Raw genomic sequence first — 22754 nt, 5'->3', positions numbered from 1 at the left:
TGACCTCCTGCAGCTGGGAGTGATCCCAGCCAGGGAGGCCTGGACAATAGGTTTCCTGCTTGGGGAGGTGCTAGCACCTCCCCAGACAGCCTTTAGTGTATTGGGGCAGGGTGGGCTGAAAGGAATGAGACATGCCTGGGGCACACAAGGTGTTCCTTGCATAGTCCAGTTCAAACCGGCGCTGGGGCACTCCAGCCCCAGCTCTGGCGCGAAACTGGACAAAGGGAAGTGGGTGTAACCACCCCCTCCCAGGTCCCACCCATAAGGCGTGACCTAGCAGGTATCCCAGCCCCCCAGATTAGTATAAGAGTGGGAGTTGGGCCTCAAGACTTTAGATTATCCTGAACCTGCAAAACTGAACAGAAACTCTGGACCTTCGACATTCGACGAAAGAAGAAGACTGAAGAATCTCCCTTGTAGCCAAGGAGTGGCTACCCTGTGCAAACAGGCACCATCAAGAGACTACCCTTTGCTTTGCGACCGTTCTACGAGGAACCGACTGCAGAGCCCGACCAGAGCCTTGACTTCCAGACCTCTCCGACCCTCATCCACATCTGCAGCAGAGCTGAGATCCGTGGAGGCGACGAGCGACGTGGGACCGGCTACCTGGAAAAAGTGGCTAGTAACTTACAGCGCAGCTTCTGAGGTACCCTCGAAGTTGTGCACCGGGGATTGAGAAGCCCCAACCCCAAGCACCATCTGCACCGAAGATCAGCCCCCCACACTCCACGAGTCCTGCGTGGGGCCCTTCAGCAGTCTCCTGCTTGCCGCGTCTGTCCGGTTGCTTGCCCGCTGGCTAGTGGCCTTTGTGACGACGCTCCCTGAAATCTTCTGCGCTGGTTTGGCTCCTCCAGACTGGCTCCCGCTTCTCTGCAAAGAAGAAGCACCCCAGACCTTCCTGGTCTGCACCAGAAGCAAGTCCTTCGTTCTTCGTGGGTTCCGCTTGCCAAGGCTTGGTGAGTCCTAGTCCAACTTCGACGCCGCCGACAGCAAGAGCCTTCGTGGGACAGCTCGCCTCCTGGTCCTGGTCGTCCTCGACGCTTCCTGGTCCTCCTGGCTGCAGCAACAAGCTTCACCTTCACCTGCAATCCTCACGACATCGCCTGGTTCCTTCCTGGTTCCACGCGGTCACTGGCTAGTGACCTTGACTCTGTCCCTTCTGCTTGCAGGTTTCTTCTCTTCTTGATCCCAGCCGTGGGATCCACCGGACACTCTTCACTGACTGCCTGTCAGCATCTTTCTTCAGGCATCCATAGGAGTCGACGACGAAAACGACGCATCTTCACCCCTATGCACCCGCAGCCTGTGGGCTAGGTAACTTGGGTACTCCGGTGCTCATCAGGATAGTGACTATCCTAGTGTCTAGTTTTCAAGTCTCAACTTCCTAGCTACTCCGGAAGTGTCCTAAATCTACCGTTTTCTAAACTGTACTATTGCTATTGACTTTTACGCATTACGCGTGAGTGTTTCCACTCTGCACACGAATCCCGTGGGCCTCCCACTTCCTAACTAACGCTAGTGTAGTGTAGCCCCAGCGATTCCCTAGGCCTAGGCCTATTCTATTTCCGTGACAGTGGTTCTTATACCACTTACTTAGTATATGGTTTGCGTGGCCCCTAGGGCCTAACTGTATTACTTACCTGTGTGACTTAATGTATGCTTAAATAAGACTGTGTTGTACTTACCTCTAATCTCATAAAGAGTGCTGAGGGTTTGCTTAGAATAAATACACTTTAGTTTATATATATATCTGTTGTGGTGTCCTTTCATTTGGTATTCAAGGGATTATATATGGTATCACAGCTGGCTTCACATGCCATTCAGAGTTTAGCCTAAGACTGCTCTTGTCCATGCTACCACTAGGATAGCTGGTCTATAAGGTTGACTTTACAACCAATCACCATAAGGGTATTTGGACTGATATAAGGTGTACACTAGAACTAGTGACATCATACATCAGGCCAACTTCTCACAGTCCCCTTACATTCTGACCCCTTAGATGAAGATTTTTTGCTCGAAACCTTCGCACCCTCGCAAAAGTCAACAAGCACCCTGCCAATGTTAAAAGGCTTGCTAAAACATGCCCCAGAAGTTTTTAAGGACCCAGTCAGAGCCAGGGTTCTCGATCCCAGAGTGGATAAAAAATACAAGGCAGCTCCCAATGACCCAATTTACATTAAAGGTCAGATTCCCTTTGATTTCCTTGTGGTAACTAATGCAAGCGTGCAAACTCACAGAGTACAGGCGACACCCCCCCCTTCTGATAAGGATTCCAAATTAATTGACGCATCCGGAAAACGTTTTGCATCGCAGGTTGCAAACCATTGGCGGTTTGCCAACGCCCAAGCTTTATTGGCTAGGTACGACGGGTCTTACTACGACGAGCTTGAAAAGCTCATGGAACACTTTCCTGACCAGTACAAACAAATAGCCAACGACCTTATCCAGGAGGGCAAACTCATTACCAATACCTCAATAAAATGTGCGCTCGATGCGGCCGATACCACATCTCGTGCAATTAACACTGGCATCTTGTTGCGTAGACACGCTTGGCTCCGGGTTTCCGGATTCAAGCAGGAGGTTCAAACTTCTATTTTGAATCAGCCGTTTGATCAGGAACATCTTTTCGGACCCGCAGTTGACACATCCCTAGAAAAGATGAAGAAAGATACAGAGACTGCTAAGTCTATGGGGGCTTTACAGTTCCCTTCCCCTAGAGGCTCTTTTCGCCACTCCTTCTACAGACCTGGCTCCAAAACCATGGGTTCAGAACATCCCTTCTCCTCCTACAAGAGCCCCACTCAAACCTCCCCGAAAGGATACTTTCGCGGAGGCTACAGAGGCAACAATAATAAAGGGAGAGGTTGTGACTACAATAGCCGCACCCCCCACCACTAAACAGTGACTTCCCTGCACTTCCCCCCGATCATCCCACTCCTGTCGGGGGACGTCTCTTACAGTTCCTACCTGTCTGGAATTCCATCACAACAGACAAGTGGGTAAGACAATTTATACAGTATGCTTATTGCCTGGAACTCACTTCTACACCCCCAAACATTCCTCCCAGACAGTGTACCATGTCCTCGGAACATCTAACACTTCTCAGACAAGAGGTGTTATCTCTCTATTACAAAAACATGCAATAGGACCAGTCCCCTTGCCTCATCAAGACCAAGGGGTTTACTCCATGTATTTCCTAATTCCAAAAAAGGAGGGCTCTCTCAGGCCCATACTGGACCTCGGGCCGCTAAACCTCTACATTCAGTCAGACCACTTTCACATGGTCACTCTCCAACAGGTGCTCTTAGTACTTCAACAGGGCGACTTTCTCTCCACTCTGGATCTAAAGAACGACTACTTCAATATTCCCATTCACCCCTCTCACAGGAAATAGCTCAGGTTTGTGGTAGATGGTCAACACTAGCAATTCAAAGTCCTCCCATTCGGGGTCACTACAGCAGCCATAGTCTTCACCAAATGCCTCGCAGTAGTTGCAGCCCACCTAAGGAGACAGCATATTCATGTCTTCCCTTATCTTGACGACTGGCTCATAAAAGCCAAATCACACAGCAGCTGTGTGCAACACACACACAACACAATTCAACTGCTTCACAGCTTGGGATTCATAGTAAACCTCGCCAAATCCCATCTCCAACCGTCCAGCAAACAACAATACCTAGGGGCTACAATCGACACTTTAAAAGCTCTAGCATATCCCAATCAAGTCAGGATAAGCGCCATACAGGCTCTAATCCAGAAATTTCAGCCTCAACACTCACTACCAGTGTGAGTGTTCATGCAGTTAATCAGGGTGATGGCCTCCTGCATTCTCCTCGTCCCTTATGCAGGACTCCAAATGCATCCCTTACAGGAATGTTTGGCACGTCAGTGGAACCAGGCTCAAGGTCAGCTCTCAGATCTGGTGTTGGTGGACGCCTGCACCCATTGCTCTCTGCAGTGGTGGAACACCCAAAACCTTTCCAAAGGACGGCCATTCCTCAACCCTGTTCCACAAACCGTGCTAACAGCAGATGCATCGCTCACCAGCTGGGGAGCTCATCTTCAAACCCATACCATCCAGGGCATATGGACCCCCAACAAAGAGAAGTCCACATAAACTACCTGGAACTGTTAGCAATCTTCCTAGAGTTAAAATCTTTTCAACTCCACCTCCTAGGCTAAGCTGTCCTGGTCCGTACCGACAACATGACAGCAATGTACTACATACAGAAACAGGGGGGAACACACTCTCTGCAGCTTTCACACCTAGCTCAGAGCATATGGAGATGGGCCATTCTGCAAAACATATATCTCCTTGCAGAACAGTAGTGTTTCACACATTTCGCAATTAGGAACTCGCAATTTCTAACGTATGTACATTTGGCCCTATTACTCGCAGGAAAAGTGGTATTATCTAGGGCAATTCAGAGCTATTCACAGCTAACACAGTAGTAAGATCATGGCTGCCAATTCACTAAAATGCCAGGGATACATGAAGTATCCTTATGCATTTTTAGGGTAGAGTCTGCAAGAGCATGCTGTAGCGCATGCGTCTCACTTGCCAGACACTGTTGTTAACATCTAAGGGCTTGGAGCCCGCCCGTTGCTTGCCATTTGTCAGACAGCATGGCATTCTTCTTTAAAGCCTGGTAATTCATTACAGAAGGCCTAGCATTCCAATCTACCCAACTCCTATTTGTCCCACGCCAATCCACTCTACTAAGTCTAATCCACCCCGCTCCAAACTATTCACCTCAATCCAATTCCACTCCAATCTACCACACTCTTCTCCTCCCAACCCATCCCACTACAATATGCCCCACTCCAGTCCAAAACAATCTGCCTCACTCCAGTCCAAAACAATCTGCCTCACTCCAGTCTAAAACAATCTGCCCCACTCCAGTCTAAAACAATCTGCCCCACTCCAGTCTAAAACAATCTACCCCACTTCAATCTAAAACAATCTGCCCCACTCCAGTCTTCCCCACTCCAATCCAAAGCAGCCTGCCCCACTCCAATCCAAAGCAGCCTGCCCCACTCCAATCCAAAGCAGACAGCCCCACTCCAATCCAAAGCAACCTGCCCCACTCCAATCCAAAGCAGCCTGACCCAAACCAATCCAAAACTTCCTGCCCCACTCCAATTCAAAACAATCTGCTCCAATCAAATCCTAAACAATCTGCTCCACTCCAATCTGACCAACTCCGCTCCAAAACAGTCTGCCCTAGTCCCATCTGCCCTACTTCAATCTACTCTACTCACTCTGGTAAGCCCCACTGCAATCCAACAGAATCTACCCACTCCAATCCAAAACAATCTGCCCCACTCTACCACACTCCAATCAGAAAATTCTGTCCCACTCTCATCTGTCACACTCCAATCTACCAACTCCAATCCAAAACAATCTGCCCCACTCCAATCCATCCATCTCTAATCTTTCCAACTTCAATGCAAAGGAATATGCCCAACTCCAATCCAACACAATCTGCCCCATTCCAATCTGCTCCACTGCAATTCAAAAAATCTGCCCTACTCCAATCCAAAACAATCTGTCCCACTCAAATACAAAACAATCTGCCCACTCCAATCCACCTCACCCCAATCCGCCCACTCCATCCCAAATCACCCCTCTCCAATCCACCCTACTACAATCCACCCCAACCCAATCCAGTCTACCCCACTCCAATCCACCCTACTTCCTCCCCAATTCACCCCACTCAATTCCACCCTACTATATTCCAAAACAGTCTGCCCCGGTCCAATTTTACCAACTCTAATCCAAAACAATTTGACCCCTCAAAAACAATCTGCCCCACTTCAATCCCCAAAAATGTTCTGCCCAACTCCAATCTAAAATAATATTTCCAACTCCAATATGCCCCAATCCAAAACAATCTGCCCTATTTCGATCTCCCACTCCAATCCAAAATAATCCACCCCATTCAAATCTGGTCCACTCCAATCCTCCCCACTTCAATCCAACACAATCTGCCCACTTCAATCCAACACAATCTGCCCACTTCAATCCAAAACAATCTGCCCCATTCCAATCCAAAAGTATCTGCCCCATTCCAATCTGCTCCACTGCAGTCTAAAATAATCTGCCCCACTGCAATCCAAAACAATCTGCTACACTCCAATCCAGTCCACCTCATCCCAATCGGCCCACTCCATACCAAGTCTCCCCTCACCAATCCACCCCACTCCAATCGAATCCACCCCACTCCACCCCACCCTACCCAATTCACCCCACTCCATTCCACCCTACTGTATTCCAAAACAGTCTGCTCCACTCCAATCTAACCCACTCCAATCCAAAACAATTTGACCCCTGAAAAACAATCTGCACCCCTTCAATCCCCAAAAAATGTGTACCCCACTCCAATCTAAAACAATCTTCCCCAGTCCAGTCTGCCCCACACCAATCCAAAACAATCTGCCCTATTCCGATCTACCCACTCCAATCCAAACCAATCCACCCCATTCCAATCTGATCCACTCCAATTCTCCCCACTTCAATCCAACACAATCTACCTCATTCCAATCTGCTCCACTGCAATCTAAAACAATCTGTCCCACTCAAATCCTAAACAATCTGTTCCACTCTACTCAGTCTGCCCTACTCCAATCTGTCAATTCCAATCCAAAACAATCTGCCCAACTCAACCCAAAACTATTTGCCCCACTCCAATCTGCCCCACTTCAAACTAAAACAATCTGCCCAACTCCAATCCAAACATTTGCACAACGCCAATGTGCTCCAATTATTCCAAAACATTCTGCCCACTCCAATACTCCCCTCTCCAGTCCAAAACAATCTGCTCTACTCCAATTTACCCTCACCAATCCAAAACAATCTGCCTCACTCCAGTCCACCTTGCCCCAATCCACCGACTCAATCACAATTCATTCTTCTCCACCTCACCCCAATCCAATCCACCCTACTCCAATCCTATCCACCCTACTCCCTCCCCATTCCACCCCACTCTAATCCAACCTACTGTATTCCAAATCAATCTGCCCCACTTCAATATAAAGCAATTTGCCCCCCTCAAAAACAGTCTGCTCCACTTCAACCCAAAACAATCAGCCCCACTCCAACCCAAAAAAATCTGCCCCACTCCAATCTAAAATAATCTGCCCCACTCCTGTGTGCTCCAATCCAAAACAATCTTACCCACTCCGATCTAAAACAATCTACCTCACTCCAATCCAAAACAATCTGCCCCACTCCAACTTGCCCCACTTCAAATCAAAACAATCTGCGCCACTCCAATCCAAAACAATCTGCCTGACTCCAATCCAAACAATCTGCCCCACTGTAATCCGCCTCACTCTAATCTGCCCCACTGCAATCCAAAACAATCTGCCCACTCCAATCCTCCCCACTCTAATCCAAAACAATATGCCACACTCAATCCTTCCCACTCCAATCCAAACAATCTGCCCACTCCAGTTTGGCCCACTCCAATGCAAAAGAATCAGCCCCACTCCAATCTAAAAGAATCAGCCCCACTCCAATCTGCCCCACACCAATGCAAAACCATCTGCTCAGCTCCAATCCAAAACAATCTGTCCCACTCCAATCCAAAACAATCTGCCCCACTCCAGTCCAAATCAATCTGCCACACTCAAATCCAAAACAATCTGCCTCACTCCAACCTGCTCCATTCTAATCCAAAACATTCTTCCCCTCTCTAATCCAAAAGCAATCCTCCCCATTCCAATACATCCCACCCCACTCCAATCCACCTCACTCCAATCCGCCCCATTTCAATCCACCCCACAGCAATTAATCTAGCCACATCCAATCTACCCCACTCCACATCACCCCAGTCTAATCCACTCCACCCCTGACCAATCCAGTCCAAGCAAATCCAGTTTGTTCCGCCCCAATCTAGTTCACCCCACCCCAATTCTAGCCATCCCACTCAATCAAATCCACCTCACTCTAATCCAGTCCACCCCAGTACCATCCAATCTGATCAACTCCAGTCCACCACACCCCATGTCAGTCCGTTCCACCCATGCCAGTCCATTCCACCCCACTCCACCTAACTTCAGTCCACCCCACTACAATCCAGTACACCACACTCAATCAATTTCACCCTACTCAATCCACCCCACCTCAATGCAATCTGCCCTACTCCATTCCATCCCACCTTAATCACATCCACATCAGCACACTCCAGTCCTCCCCACCCCATTTCAATCCATCCCACTACAATCTAATCCACCCCATCCAGTCCACCTCTCTACAATCCACCCCTCCAACACACCCCACTACAATCTATCCGACTCCAGTCCAGTCCATCCGACTCCAGTCCAATCCACTCTACTCTAATTCGCCCCACTGTAACCCAGTCCACTTCATACCCAGTTCAGTCCACCCTACTCAATCCATCCAACCCACCACACTCCAATCCACCCACTCCAATCCAACCCACCCTACCCCAGTCCAGTTCACTCCAGACCAGTTCACCCCACCCCAGTCCAGTTCACCCCACTCCAGTTCAGTTCACCCCACTCCAGTTCAGTTCACCCCACTCCAGTTCAGTTCACCCCACTCCAGTTCAGTCCACCCCACTCTAATCCAATTCACCCCACTACAGTCTACCCCATTCAGTCCAATCTACCCGATCCAGTCCAGCCTCATCCACCCCAGTCCAGTGTAATCCACCCCACTCCAGTTCAGTTTAATCCACCCCACTCTGATTCACCACACTCCATACCACCCTACTCCAATCCACCCCAACCCAGTCTCATCACTCCAATCTACCCACCCAAAGCAATCTAATCCACTCACTCCAATCCACCCCAATCCATTCCACCTCACTCCATTTCAGTCCACTCCAATTCAATCCACCCTATCCAACCCACCCCAATCAGCTCCAACCCAATCCACCCCACTAACTCAATCCACTCCAACTCAGTCCACCCTAACCCACCCTACTCCAAGCCACTCACTCAAGTATACCAGTCTACTCTACAACACTCTATGCCACTGAACTCCACTCACCTCTACGACACTTTACTCCAACAAATCGAGTCCACAACACTACTTCTACCACTTCACTCTAAAACAGTCTACTCCACTAACATTTGGCCATGCTGAACAGCAGCCACACTGGTTTGCAAATTGGCAAAAAACGCATTTCCAATAGCTTTTGTATATGTGAGACCTATTGACTTTGCCAGAGCCTTTTTTTTTTACTTCTTTTGGGTCTACAGGATTCATCCTTTTTCCCACCTGTAGCCACTTATTAGCATCCTATTTACGTCTGATGTTCTATTACAGTGGACAGTATGAACAATAAACAGTACCCCAGATCCCTCTTTACTCTGTTACTGCCTTTATGACCCCTGACATCAGATGTAACAGAGGCAGTGCCAGGGTATCATAGGGAAAACATGGCAGCTACACTCTAAGTGACCGTTGTGGGTGAGACAAAGCTACTCAAAGAATAAGCTTTATGAATTGTGCCCACGTCTGTCAGCTTATCATCACAGGTGTCCTAGTTTAAAGGAAGTATCCACTGAAATTTTCCTTTTACCTTCTTTACTTATGCAACCATGATGATGATTTGCTTTACATGTTGGTTTTTATTCTTAGCCTTTACCTGAAGATGCGGCCAATGGGGAGATCCTTAATTATGAAGTTCAGTGGACGGCACTGAATGGGAATTCTTTGCCAGAGAGACGCCTTGTTGGCATTCCGCAGACCACTACACAGATAAAGCTTGCCAACAAAGATTACATAATCAGTGTTGTGGCAAGTAACACTGCCGGGGTTTCCCCCCCTGCAAACCTGTCTACTCTGGAGCTTACAAGTGGTGAGTTTTCAATGTGGACTCAATTATTGCTCTGCAGTTGAATTGCTGCAATATTTTGCATCACTTTTTTCAAATGCATTAATTTCACAGACTCAATGCTTTTAAATTTGGGTAAGGGTAACATTTAAAACAAAAACAGCAGACGGTATGAATTGCTATATACGGAATCATTATTTTAACACAATTGAATGAGATTTCAAAAAAAAATTTTGTTTAGTGTGGGAAAGTGGTGCCAATATTTATGTCACAGGAAGGTGCCCCTTTTTGACATGGTCACATCCACTTTTTCCCTGGTACATGAATAATCTCGACTTGAAGTGCAATGGGTTCCTGTTAACTAGGTCCAGAGTGAGTGCCAAATCTCTTTCCCAAAACTGTACAATTGTCCCCCCACCTGACTATACCTATAGCACCCTATACAAGCCCCTAGTAAATGGTACCTCTGGTTCCTAGGGCATGAAGTACTAAAGAAGGGTATCCAAGGGTTACAGCACGAATTGTGCCACTCTAATAGACTCCTCACCAAACGCATGCAATACTACCACTGCAGGCTGCATGTGTTGATGCAGACAAAAGTTAAAATATGACATGTTACACATCCCTCTGTGCCATGTCCCGTAACGCTGCATTTAGTATTTGTAAGTCACCCCTTCAGAAGACCTTGCAGCCCTAAGGCAGGGTGCTTAATATTACATGTAAGGGCATACCTACATAAGCAGATATGCCCCTGTGCTGGTCAGTTCCACTACTGCCAGTGCAAGTGAACAAAGAAGCCATTTTAGAACGTGTGCTGGACACTGGTGAAAACGAGCTTCCCAGCTACATGACGGCTTCACTGAAAATATGGATGTATAGTACCAAACATCTTGTATTCACAAACCCACCTTGATTCCAGTGGTAGATTGGTGAATACATGTACACAGAGGGCACTTTAGAGGTGCCCACTGAAAACCTACCAGCCTCTGGTGTGTTGACTGACTGGTCTCTGCCAGCCTGCCAACCGAGACAGATTTGTGACCTTCCAGGGTAAGGGCATTTGCTCTCAGGAGGTCACAAACAAAACATGCAAGTGAAGAGGGTGTTCACATGCCCTCCCTCAGAATGGCATACTGATTAGCACTCCTAGGCCGGCGAGCTTCAAAGAAGCTCACGCCTTTGAATTGCGAATCTGTCTCCCCTCACAGAAGAGGCCGACCGTCTCTGACTGGAGCACTTTGGCACCTGGACAGGGGGGAAATTAACTAGTCAGGTGCTCACCCCCAGTCTAGTACAACTCTAAGGTGGCCTAACCTGATGTGGGTACGACTATTCAGAATTGGTCATCTTTGTGTTGGCACACATAGGAACTCTGGGACAGGGTTATATGCCCACTTTCCACAGGAAGGGGTCATATAGGGGGCATAGTGACACCAAGGGTCAGTAGCCCATAGGCTATCACCCTACACTCCCCTAATACCCATAAATTCAGTATTTAGGGGGGTCTTTGGCGCCAGAAGATCAGACGAAAAAGGACGTGAAGAGTCGCATCCTGCAAGAACTGAAGCCCCAGAAATTGACTTGGCTCCAACCCTGCTTGCTTGCCTGCTGACTTCGACAATTGTGCCAAAAGTCAACATGTTCAGCAGTCAGCTGCTGTGTCCACGAAGCCTGGGAAACCTGCCAGCACTTCACCCAGGAACCAAGACCTCCCGAAAAGTAGCTTCCCTGCAGGCATCCAAAGACTCCTGTGAGGACTTTGTGACCACTGGAACCTGATGCCTGAAGACGCCACTGCACCCGTTGCTCTAAGCCAGATAGAAGTGGGCCAACGGTGTCAACGAGGTCCCCCAGCCCTCAAGAGACAGAGTCCACTGTGGTTGCAACCCCAGTGAACTCTGACATGTCTGCAGCCTCTGCACGCAGGTCCCCTCTACCGCAACAGCTCTCTCTAAGAAAAACAAGACGCCTAGAGACACCTCTGCACCTGTCGCCCCTGTGCTGTGCAGAAGAGGATCATAGGTGACCCAACGTCTCTGGGCATCATGAGGCCTGAGCCCTTCTGTTGGTTCAGCCCAACTGGCCTCCCAGTTAGAGCTTGCAGCCCCTTTTTACATTGAGACCGATCCCTATAGAGTAACATTGGGCCCCCAACTCTGTTTTGCACCTCTCCACCCAGCTGCCCTATTTGCACTGGTGGTGTTCTGCTGGTGCTGCCGTGGGCCTTACCCACCACTCACCTTAACTCCTGGAGATTGGTCTTGTAAGTTGCTCGAACACACTGCCCCTTAGAAGAGCGCCTAAGGATTGCCATTACAAGCCCCCCTCTCCCCTCAGAAGGGAACCCCTGGGACTCTTCACACAATATATATCATTTTGATATATCATATAAAGAGCCAGCTTCCTACAATATTTATGTCCTAATTTTTGCCAGCTTTTTATGTTCCTCATTTAGAATGCCAAATAGAATAGCCTTTATTAAATGCATTTTGATATCTTCTGTATCACTGAATGCACAAGTGAAGATCTTTATACAGTGGAGAACAGGTTATGTTTTGTGTAGAGGACTATAAATTGTGCAATTTAAGTGGGGTTTATGTTTTGATTTGGAACTACAACAGCACTGTGTATGGTGTTCAGTCAATTTCTTAGAATAGAATTTTTCATATGAGAACTTTTACAAGGTGTGCACTACCATTATTTGTAATGTCTTATCTATGAATATACATGGGTGGTTGTGTGTGTGTTTGTAAATAATACACATTTAGTTGTTTTCCTACCTCAAAAACCCTACTTAAAAAAAATATTTAACTGAAAAAACCTAATTGTCCCAAAACAGACATGTAATAATATATTCTTAACTTGTGGGCAACTGTATAGTATGTTCTGCTGTGTCACCTTAGGATTCCAGTGACATTTGCAAACTAATGGGGTTTAGGCCTTATTGAGTATGATGTGTAGTTTCACTAGAACCCTTCGATGGCAGTAAAGTCCCAAATTACACAGTTACTTGTTAGGGCTTCACTCAAAGGTTGGTAATGGGTAATTTTCTCAGAAAATTAGTATATTGTTTAGAAAATTGCTGAAAAATGACACTTAATGTGCAGTTATGTTAGAAATCTCAGCCGTATTGCCACTGAAATATCCAGTTATGAGTAGTTAAGCACACATGATTGACAGTACATGTTAGCAATGACATCACAAACAACATCATCAATGACATCAAGAGACTTGGCACTGTGCATCATGAGGTTTGTGCTTAAAATTCCATTAAGGATTCATGAATCTGAAAAAAACAAAGTCAAACTTTATGGGCCAAACTGTATCCCCAGTGAGGGATGGCCACCGAGGCAGTTTGGGCTCGCAAATATTTCAACCTCACACCTACAAATCACAGCCTGCCCTTGAGTAAGCAGTTTCAGAGGAGTTTAAGGCCTACCCCTCACCCAAAAAAGAAAAAGCCCAGGAAGCCACCTGCAACTCTACTCGCACAGTCATCTTCATGGTCACTATCCCCGGCACAGTCTAAACGCACAGATTCAGATTAGGACCCCACTGCAGATCAGCCATGAATATATGAAGACCAATACCTGCAGATGGCGAAGGTGAGCCTTGACGTGACTATCATGTGGACCCCTCAGGTGACCCATCTTAGGAGTAATACCCAGTCAGGCCATCCCTACTGGATAACACAAACCCATAACAAACTTTTATGCAATGGGCAGCAGATCACCACAAGGTTAAGCTCAGTGTAGTGGAAGAAGAAAATGACTTTTTCCTTGAGGCACTCATAAACTTTTGAGCCATCTGTACAATTTTGCCAGTGCTGAGGAGTGTACTTAAATGCTCCAGTAGAACTTCAGGGGTCCAGCTGAAGCAAAAGTACTCGCATTTAGGGTGTAGAGTAAGTATAAAGCTGTTCTGCAAGACCATATATACCTTAGAGAAAGTGTCCCATCTAATTCACTTGTACATACTGCACTAACAAGGGCTTTCACGCATGCAGTATACCCCTTGGCCTGGTTGGGGGGGACAAGAAAATCAATGGCACAGGAAAGTGGTTAGCAGTGGGGGGCAGCTGCACTGTGGCGTGTTGCCAACTGCATTGACCTGCTTTAAAGATATTACTGTTATCAATGGGGGAGCTGGTTAAGCACCATTATGACGCTTACAAAAAGCAGGGGGAAAAGATCATCCTGAAGGACAAAATATTTCAAATACTTATACAAGGAGTGCTACAGATACCGATTATTCTGCATCCATGGAGACCAGTAGTTATGTATGAATATGGTATTTCTGTAGTGCAAACCTAGCCAAAAGGCCGCAAAGTGCTGTACTTGGTCAAAGGCAATCTTAAAGTCTGCACAGTTAATGGATTGTATTGTTGGGTTCTTTAAAGAAGTGAGTCTTCAACTCATTCCTAAATTGGAGCAGCATTTGGGCAGTCCTGATGGATACACAGATCCTGTTGAATAGATAGAAAAGGCCAGTTTTGTTTTTTCTTTATTACACTTAGTTTGCATTATGTTGGTGTCCTGTTTGCAGTCTGTTGGTGTCCTGGCTGTGGCTGTTCCGAAAGCCACTAGAGGTGGTAAGCTAGTCTGCAAGATGAGCACCAGTGCTAGTTGTTTTGGCTTTGTAAGTGATGCAGCTAATTTTGAAGATAGTGCGGCTGGCAACGGGAGCCAATGGAGTTCCATCATGAAGCTATCATCTGATCATATTTTTTCTGGCCCTGATGGAGCCTTGGAGGTCATAGAGTAGGGCCTTACCACCATCCAGATGTAAGAGTACACCGGTTTAAATAGTAATTCTGAAGTCGCTTTATGGAAGAAACTGTTTGACTTTAGAAGAGGGAGCTGGTGCCAGGCAGTCTTTATTTTCTGACAGTATGTTATTTGAGGGAGAGGTTGGTGTCCAGGGTGAAGTTATGTGATTTGGCATTCAGTGAAGGTTGTGCTTTGAAACCATAAAGGTTCATGCCATTGAGCCAGGTTTGTACTTTTTGTTGTTCTTGACAAATAGAAATTCTGTCTTAGTTGGGGTGAGCCTTCAGGTAGGCTTTAGACATCCAGTTCTGGATGATGTGCAAGCAGTGGCATTGAATGTCTAAAGCAGAGTAGACTGTCTAGTAGAGTTGTGACTCATTGGCAAATTGGTGAATCTTGATGCTGTTACCTGTGAGTTGAGCACCAAGCAGCTCCAGTACCACTAGCACGTCTAATTCACTACCACGCTTGCAGTATCTAGATTCCGGCCCGAGGTGTAGCATCTTATTGGTTTGCCATTTACTATTACTATTGTGGAGGAAGGGGAGAGGTATCAAGGCTCACTGAAGCCTTCACCTCTCATGATTTATCATGAGAGGCGAAGGCTTATCAATAAAAAAACAATCGAGAACCGCAAATTAAAAAGCAATCAATAACTTATCAATAAAAAGCAAATTGTACTCTGCACATCAGATATCTGACTCTTTTTAGTTAAGACTGAGTTCGACATAGAAAACACTCTTTAGGAAACCTCATTTTTGCATATCCCCAACCACCTTAACCAATTTGCACCAAACCTTGGGGAAACCAGAGTAGATAGTGCAGGCTTTTAACCTATCACAGTTGTTACAGATTGAACAAAGAGAGCAAAGTGAATCAGTGAAGGTGTATCAAAAAACAAGTGTTTTTTTTCCATTTACCATGGAAATTCAATTGGCAGTTTTATCCTTCAATAGCATTTGTTCGCAAATATTAGCATGTTCACAAATCAAAGCAAGGAAAACCACTAATATTAGAAAAAAATGAGATTAAATAAATTAACTTCAGATATTCATGAATATTGCGAGGATGAAATCAACCACAATGTTGGAGTGCTTGTGGTGTAAGAAGACAAAGAGATCCAAATTAGAAGGAATCTTCTCCTTCTCCCACCTTCTTGGCCTGACCATGAGGGAAAGAAGCAGATCATTGCCATTGCCAGATGGATTGGAGGTCAAAGGAAAACAGAATCCCTGGCTTTGCCAAGTTATCAGAGATTATTTTGCTGGTTGCGTCCACTCTACCATCTCCTTCCAACTTATCACCCATGAGGGTATCCAGGCACTGGAGCAGGAACGTAGGTCGGGTGGAGTTCAAGTTGAACAGCCAGGTCTTCCGTTTCTTGTGAAAGTTGAGTAGCGAAGGGGCGGTACTGATGTGTTGAGGGAGTTAATTTGCAGGTCTTGGCGAAGATGTAGGAGAAGGAGCACCCTCCTCACTTGCTTCTGTGGATGCGGGGGGGGGTACTTGTTAGGGCGAGTGAGGCTTAGCGTAGCTGTCTGGTTGTATGGTGGAGTTGAAGTCAGTTGTTGAGTTACGGTAGGTCTGTTGTTGTGGAGGGCTTGGTAGGCGTGGACGAGCAGCTTTAATTGGCATCTTCCCTGGATGGGTTGCCAGTGTAGTTCTGTGAGGTAGGAAGTGATGTGCGCATTTCTGCGGTGTCTAGGATGAGTCTGGCAAGAGTGTTTTTAGATGCCAGCATAGAGCGCTTTGTGGTAGTCTAGCCTGCTGGTTATGAGGGCCTGGGTGACAGTGCGTCTCGTGGACGTGGGAAACTATTTGAAAATCTTGCTGAGCATTCTGAGTATGCGGAAGCAGGATAAAGTCACTGCATTCACCTGTTTATTCTTTGTGAGTTTGTTGTCTAGGATGAAACGAGGTTTCTGGCCTGGTCTTTGGGGAAGGGTGTGCGTCCCAGTTCAGCTACCGCCTGGAGGAGTCCCATGGGAAGCTCCTGTTTCTAAAGATCAGGCTCTCCACCAAATGATATGGGGTTGTTGTTCTTTCCTCCACTGTGCCTAAAGGTCAAGCATTAACCCTGCCAAAACTGAAGGACAGAGAGAGATATTTGTTTTCGCTTCACCCTGTACATGACCTTTTCAATCAGGTCCATGTGTTGGCGGGTTTGATGTTACCACTAACCCCTGCTCAGAGCCAGAAAGGGCTGTTTACATTTTAAACTCTCGCAGACATGCCCAAGGGCCGGCAGGGTTATTGTGGCCCCTACACCTTCCCCAGTGCAGAAGGGTATTGCTTTATTTAGGACTTTCTATATCTTTGACAAGGGCTCGAATGGCTCGTCGTTCCTCCTTGTGTTCTCCTTTGTCTTGTGCCAGGGTGGGAGTTAATTTGGTGTTTTTCCACCTTGACCAGCAGTGCAGGGGATTTTCTAGTGCGCCTTTGTCGATGGTAGACGGGAATGTTTAGTCAGCAGGCTGCTTCTCTAGTGTTACATTTACTGTTGTGAACACTGCACAGCCACCAGCTGCCTTACCCCCCCATTGGACCACAAAGACGTGAGCAGTGGAGTATTTAGGCAACTAAGTGCTGCTCCGGTGTCGTGAAAAATAGGGCGAAGGAAGCTCGAAACATCTAACTCTGTCCTTCTGGGCCCCACACTGTGAATGTATCTATTCTCACAGAGCAGAAGATACTTTTATAACAAATAAGAAATATTTTCTCTATTTAATCCCTCCTGATGTTCTCCAGCACAGGCAGAGGTTAATAAAATGTGCATTTTTACTACGAGTTGAGATTCCTCCTTCCGTTTTGGAGGGGAAGTAAAGTGCAGCGCTTGTCCCCTCCTGCATGGCCCCAGACGGCCTCTCCGCCTTCTGCCCACCCCGGGCCTGACCTGCTCTGAACCCCCTGCCTCCTCTGCCATCTATCTGCATAAAATGACATTTCTAGCCATCTTTTTATTTTTTGGCAGTTTTAATAAAAGACGACAGGACAGGGTCGTTGTCAGTCTAGTAGTGGCCTGTTCTAAAATGGAAAATAGTTTTTAAAAGCGGCCCTGTGCTGTATTCATTGTTCCTAAATATACACTCACGCTCCAGATAGTCATCCCCTTTCACAGGTTCAACGACATCCAGCATATATCAAGTCTGTCCATAAATGTATCTGCTTTTATAAAAATAACATCTATTTTTCTCTCATTCATACCTTTTCAGTTATTTTGCTCTCTTTTACTTGATGTTTTACTCGTAGGTAATGTTGAAACCGAGTATGCTGTGGGAACAGGTGATGGCATGAACATCACGTGGCGTTATGGTTCCGGTGCCACCTGTGGTATCACGGTGCAGTGGCGCCAGTCATTGGGGTCTGTGCCATCACCCTTGGACTGGAAAACATTTCCTTCGGATGCAACCGATGCATGGATTCCCTCTTGTAAGTCTGAGTTGACAATTTCTTTTAAATATTTAACTTATGTACCATGTCATACGTAGCACTTTTTATGCATTGTAAATGGAAATGCATGAACATTATTTTGTTTAGATCTTTAACAAGTACTTGTTTTTATAGGTTAAACTTAGTTTCAAAAACTCTTAGTATTGAATATTTTCAAACATATACATCCACATACATATCTTTTTCGAGTTTTGGAATCTATAGTTGTTATTCTGGCTATTGCAAATGCCATGCAAATATAGACAGACTCCCAGCAGTATCCAACATCTAGGGTTCCATAGCAGCATCACACAGACAAACTGTGCTAAAACAAATTGCATTATTCTGTGATTGCTACAAAAACATTTAGAATTGTCAAGGGGTTGTTTGCCGATAAAGATTTGCAGCTCTATTGCTAGACAACAAGAGCACAGCTTGAATTAACTGTAGTGTCATTTTGAACCCCAAAGCGAACTAACCCCTTTGTTGATCCAAACAGACTACAATATTTTTCTATGTCTGAGCTTCCTGCCAGAGGCCATCCAACAAAAGGCAGACCCATAGCACCAGCTACAGAGGTGGCTAGGGAGCATGGAGGATCCATATGAAATAAGAAGGGTAGATGCATATGCGAAGGGCACAAATTAATACCACTTCAAATCTCTGATGCCACTTAATATCACAGGTAGGGTGAATTACCAGTCCACTGCTGCAGGATATTTGTCTCAGGGAGTCATTAAGGTGCAAGTTGGTACTAAATGAAGGTGCAAGTTCTTCCTTTGGCCAGTCAAACACTATAGGAATTTCAGTCTGCGAGCACTTTCACTCTGAATGCTGCTCTGCTCACCTGTTAGTCCTTCCACTCTGTCCATCTCTGTCCTCAGGTGTCATCCTTGTGTAGGCTGAAGATGAAAGGAGCCCAGTGTCACTTTGAAGAATAGAGACCTAGAAGTAGCATTCTCTGAACCATCACTTGTCCTCTATAGACCCAGGAGATGTATGGAGATCGTAGATGCCAGATTTTCAAGCTAACCACTGACTATGTAAATTAATGCCATTTAGATGCATGGTATATAAATGTATCTTAAGTAGTTGTCAGAAAATCTGGCTGAATCCGACCATCTCGACCTCTGATGCACACACCAGCCCTACAATCATTTGAAAGCAGAATGTAGCCCACATACAAGTACATCTTAAATTTAAGACGTATTTAATATACCTGCAATTACTACTTACAAGGAAAGCCTGGTTACAAACTCACCTTGGGCTGATAACAGTTGGACATTAAAGAGAGCATGATGTTCCATTCTTGCTGCCAAATATCTGTAGTGTAGCATTTGCGTGTATTTCAGATACCAAGTTTATGTAGGCCACATTGTTTTTGGAATTAGTACTCCGCGTTTTCCATACAATGTGGTCTTCTGGCTGTATGTCTTGTTGTTGAACATATTATTGTGACTCAATAGATAACATAGTCTACTTTGTATAGGGTAGAGGCACAATTTAGCTCCTTCCTGATGCTAAGATGGTCCACAGTGACTGTCTTTCATAGGGAAGATGTTCTACAGTGCCGTCACCCGAGCATAAAATTCTATGCCACTCTTTCATGTCTTTTAAGTCTCTGCTATGCAGAGCTTAAGTTGTCTGGAGAAGACACATTGTTTCCATTGTATAGCATATCTTAAGAGAGGCGTTTGCATCATCTTTAGCGCCAGGACACCTTCGGGTAGCAGTTTGCGCTCTACAAATGTCAATAACATTAACATTACATCTATCTTCTTGCCCACGATTAGATGCCTTTGTTGGCTGTCTGGCTTTGTTGTTCATCCATATTGCAAGGTGTTTTTTTTTTAAATATAGTTTTATATAGCACAAGCTTGGCCTAAGGGCATTAGAGCATTGTACCTTTACACAAGATTACATTGCACAAGGTCGGATTCTTTTTTCTTTTTTAGGGACAGTACAATTACGTGATTTGCCCAGAATCACAGGATACTGAGCAAAAACCGGCACTTGAACCTGGTTGCCCTATTCCAAAGTAGGCACCTCTGGCTGTTAGGGCACATCTCCTCCCCTTATTCTTGTGTGTTTCCTGCCAGGACCATTCTAGTCTATATTTTGATTGATTGACGTATTCTTTCACTGGTGACATCAGGCCTTACATTGCAGTGCAGTACAAGAGAGAGGCCATTTTATGACCCTCTCTCTGCTCCCCCTCCAATTCTTCCTCGTCAACTTCTCCTGTCACTACCACCCCCTTTAAAAATCCCCTGGTGCTTTTTTCCCCACTGGACACACTACCAGTGAGCGGTCATTTTAAAATACTTTTTTAAACATTTCATGATGGCCACCCATGCGTGTGCACATTTGTGCAGTTGTCATCTTTTATAGACTTTGTTTTATTTTAAAATATCCCATTCAATGATACAATATTAGAAAATGCATTCAGATGGCAGCCATCAATATAAATGTTTGTGTTGAACACGTGTCTTATAGTTTGCAAGTACAACATGGCCATAGACTGGCATGTTGTGATTCCAGAAGGGTTAAGTCTGCAGAAAGCCTCATCAATCCTAACCTTTTAGCTGTGTTCTGAGATAGTTTTTCAAAGACAGACGTGGGTTTATCATCTGCATTCTCTAATTCTCTTATAGCCATGCAAGAGTTCACACACACACCTGTTCTCTTCCTCCGCAGACCGACCATCAACAACCCCATTTGAATGCATTGCTATGCAAATATGCGATAAATGAACTACACTCCCAACCCAAAAGTGTGAAGATTTGTCAGATGTGCTTGACAACTCCTTAGGCATGTACTCCTTCATAGTTTTTAATTCATTGTTCAGATCCAAATGAAGGCTCGAAGTTACCTCACGTGTAGAACTTGTTTCTTTTGATCTTTTATAGTCAACCCTATAAATTAAACCGCCCAGCCTAAGCGTTTCATTCCTATCTGGATTTTTTTGAATTCAGAGTGCCTCCCCCATTAAGACATATTCTGTATTTTGCTTGAACGATTAAAATATATCTGTTTCTTCCTTTGCAGCGCTTCTTCAGCCTGGAGTAAGATACACATTTTCAGTCTATAGTTGCCACAAATATGAGTATCAGTTGTTAAAGAATGTAATCGGATACATTCAAGAGTTGCGTAAGTATCTTCATTTGCTATGACATGTTAAACCAAACCTTTAAGTATTTTAGGAATGGTCAATCGAATCAAATCTTTGCACAGTAGGTGTGGATTAGAAACTTTGCAAAATCCAATTATAACCAATATTTGACTGTTTTGTTTTAAAAAATATTATTATACCTCAGACCTAGAATAAACTGTTTTGTCATGCATTGCCTGTCTTAAAATACCATAAAGCATATGTTGTTCAATTTAGAGAAAATAAGAGTCCATTTAATATTAAACTATATTTTATTGTACGTCCTATGCTTGAATGTGAAGATTTAGAAACTTTTAATTCATGCTATTACAAATTGATATTTGTTTTTTATTCTTAACCTATTGGTCCTTGCTTAATAATGGCCATATTTTCTGTCTTGCTTTTTTAGTCGCAGTGCTGTTAGAATGCTAGCCTCGCATTTCTTCTCACAGAGAAAGTGATATACACATCTCACTGGTATCTCTTAGGTAGTAGAACTGACTGCATTGGATGCGTAACTTCCCCACTTGAAAAACTGAAGCAGATGGTGTTGTGTTGTTTCTGTGGGCACCCTGTCCACATGATCCTTTAAGACCTCAGAAACCAAATTGATCACTTGATCTGATTACACAGATAACTGTAATCTTGATGTGATCATAAAATATTTGATTTTAGTTTTTACTTTTGTAGGATATGCACTGAATCTGCAGGGATTGAAAGCTTTATGGTCAATAAGTAGCATACTTCTGCCATGAAGGAAGGACAGACTGTGAACCCTGTGAAATGATTCACAGTAACAAGAGAACACTGAAGTAAAATCCTTTGTATAAGAATGTTTACAAGCAATAGGGTAAAACGAGAGCTCCAAATATATCTATGGTCAAATGTATTCAGACATCATCTATGTAGTTGAAGAGAGAGAGTCAAGGAGCGCCTCTCAACAAAGGGCTACGGATAATTGTAAGGAGTGTTGAAGATTAGTGATAGGAAGATACCAAAGGAACAAATCATTATACCAGATTGAGTCATTGTTTAGTATTATTGCTGAGGAAATTCAGTCAAGGGAAGGGATGAATATCAAGGCGAGGTGCAACAGGAGACCAGAATAAGAGTTGTCCATCCATCTTATTTAGAAGATATTTGCATTATGCTCTCTTGCGTTTTAGTTAGTGGACGACCCAGGTGCCCGTAATGGTATGCTGCTTGGCTGTGTATAATTTGGTAAGGCCATTACCATTATGACCATCTGATCGCATTTCTGCATGGCAACCTGTGCAGTTATTGGAGTACTCTGGTAACCTCTTGTGGTTAAAGAATGGGTTGTTTCCATTATTACAGGGACAGCTGTTTAATTTATCCTAGCATGGTGATGATTTACTAAAGGGAAGTGAAGAAGGTATAATTAGCTTTCAGGCCCCTCAAGATCCCCTGGCCTGTGCTGAACAACGTGTGGATAATTGTATATACACCTTTGTATAACTATTGGAAACGCTAGCTTACTCTGTCAATGCAATAGTGCAAAGTTCTCTAAAGTCGGGCCTGAGGGCCGAATCCATGCCAGATTTTTTGCATATCCCCATTTAGATAAATGTTTTA

The 22754-nt window shown here is 45.1% G+C and overlaps 1 protein-coding gene across 4 annotated transcripts in view; it reads left to right on the top strand.

Moving 5' to 3' along the window:
• LIFR (LIF receptor subunit alpha) overlaps window positions 1-22754 on the top strand; it is a 636999-nt gene that overhangs the window by 514624 nt on the left and 99621 nt on the right. For all 4 annotated transcript variants that reach the window (XM_085631117.1, XM_085631122.1, XM_085631121.1 and 1 more), the window contains exons 14-16: window positions 9614-9833; window positions 17828-18007; window positions 21056-21157. In XM_085631117.1, coding sequence (XP_085487243.1) covers window positions 9614-9833; window positions 17828-18007; window positions 21056-21157 — 502 coding nt within the window. The remainder of the gene's footprint in view (window positions 1-9613; window positions 9834-17827; window positions 18008-21055; window positions 21158-22754) is intronic.

Source organism: Triturus cristatus, chromosome 2_1 (genome assembly GCF_964204655.1).
Source record: "Triturus cristatus chromosome 2_1, aTriCri1.1, whole genome shotgun sequence".
In the NCBI taxonomy this organism is placed as follows: Eukaryota; Metazoa; Chordata; class Amphibia; order Caudata; family Salamandridae; genus Triturus; species Triturus cristatus.
Note: the sequence above shows the minus strand (reverse complement) of the source record. Positions and strands in the feature narration are given on the sequence as shown.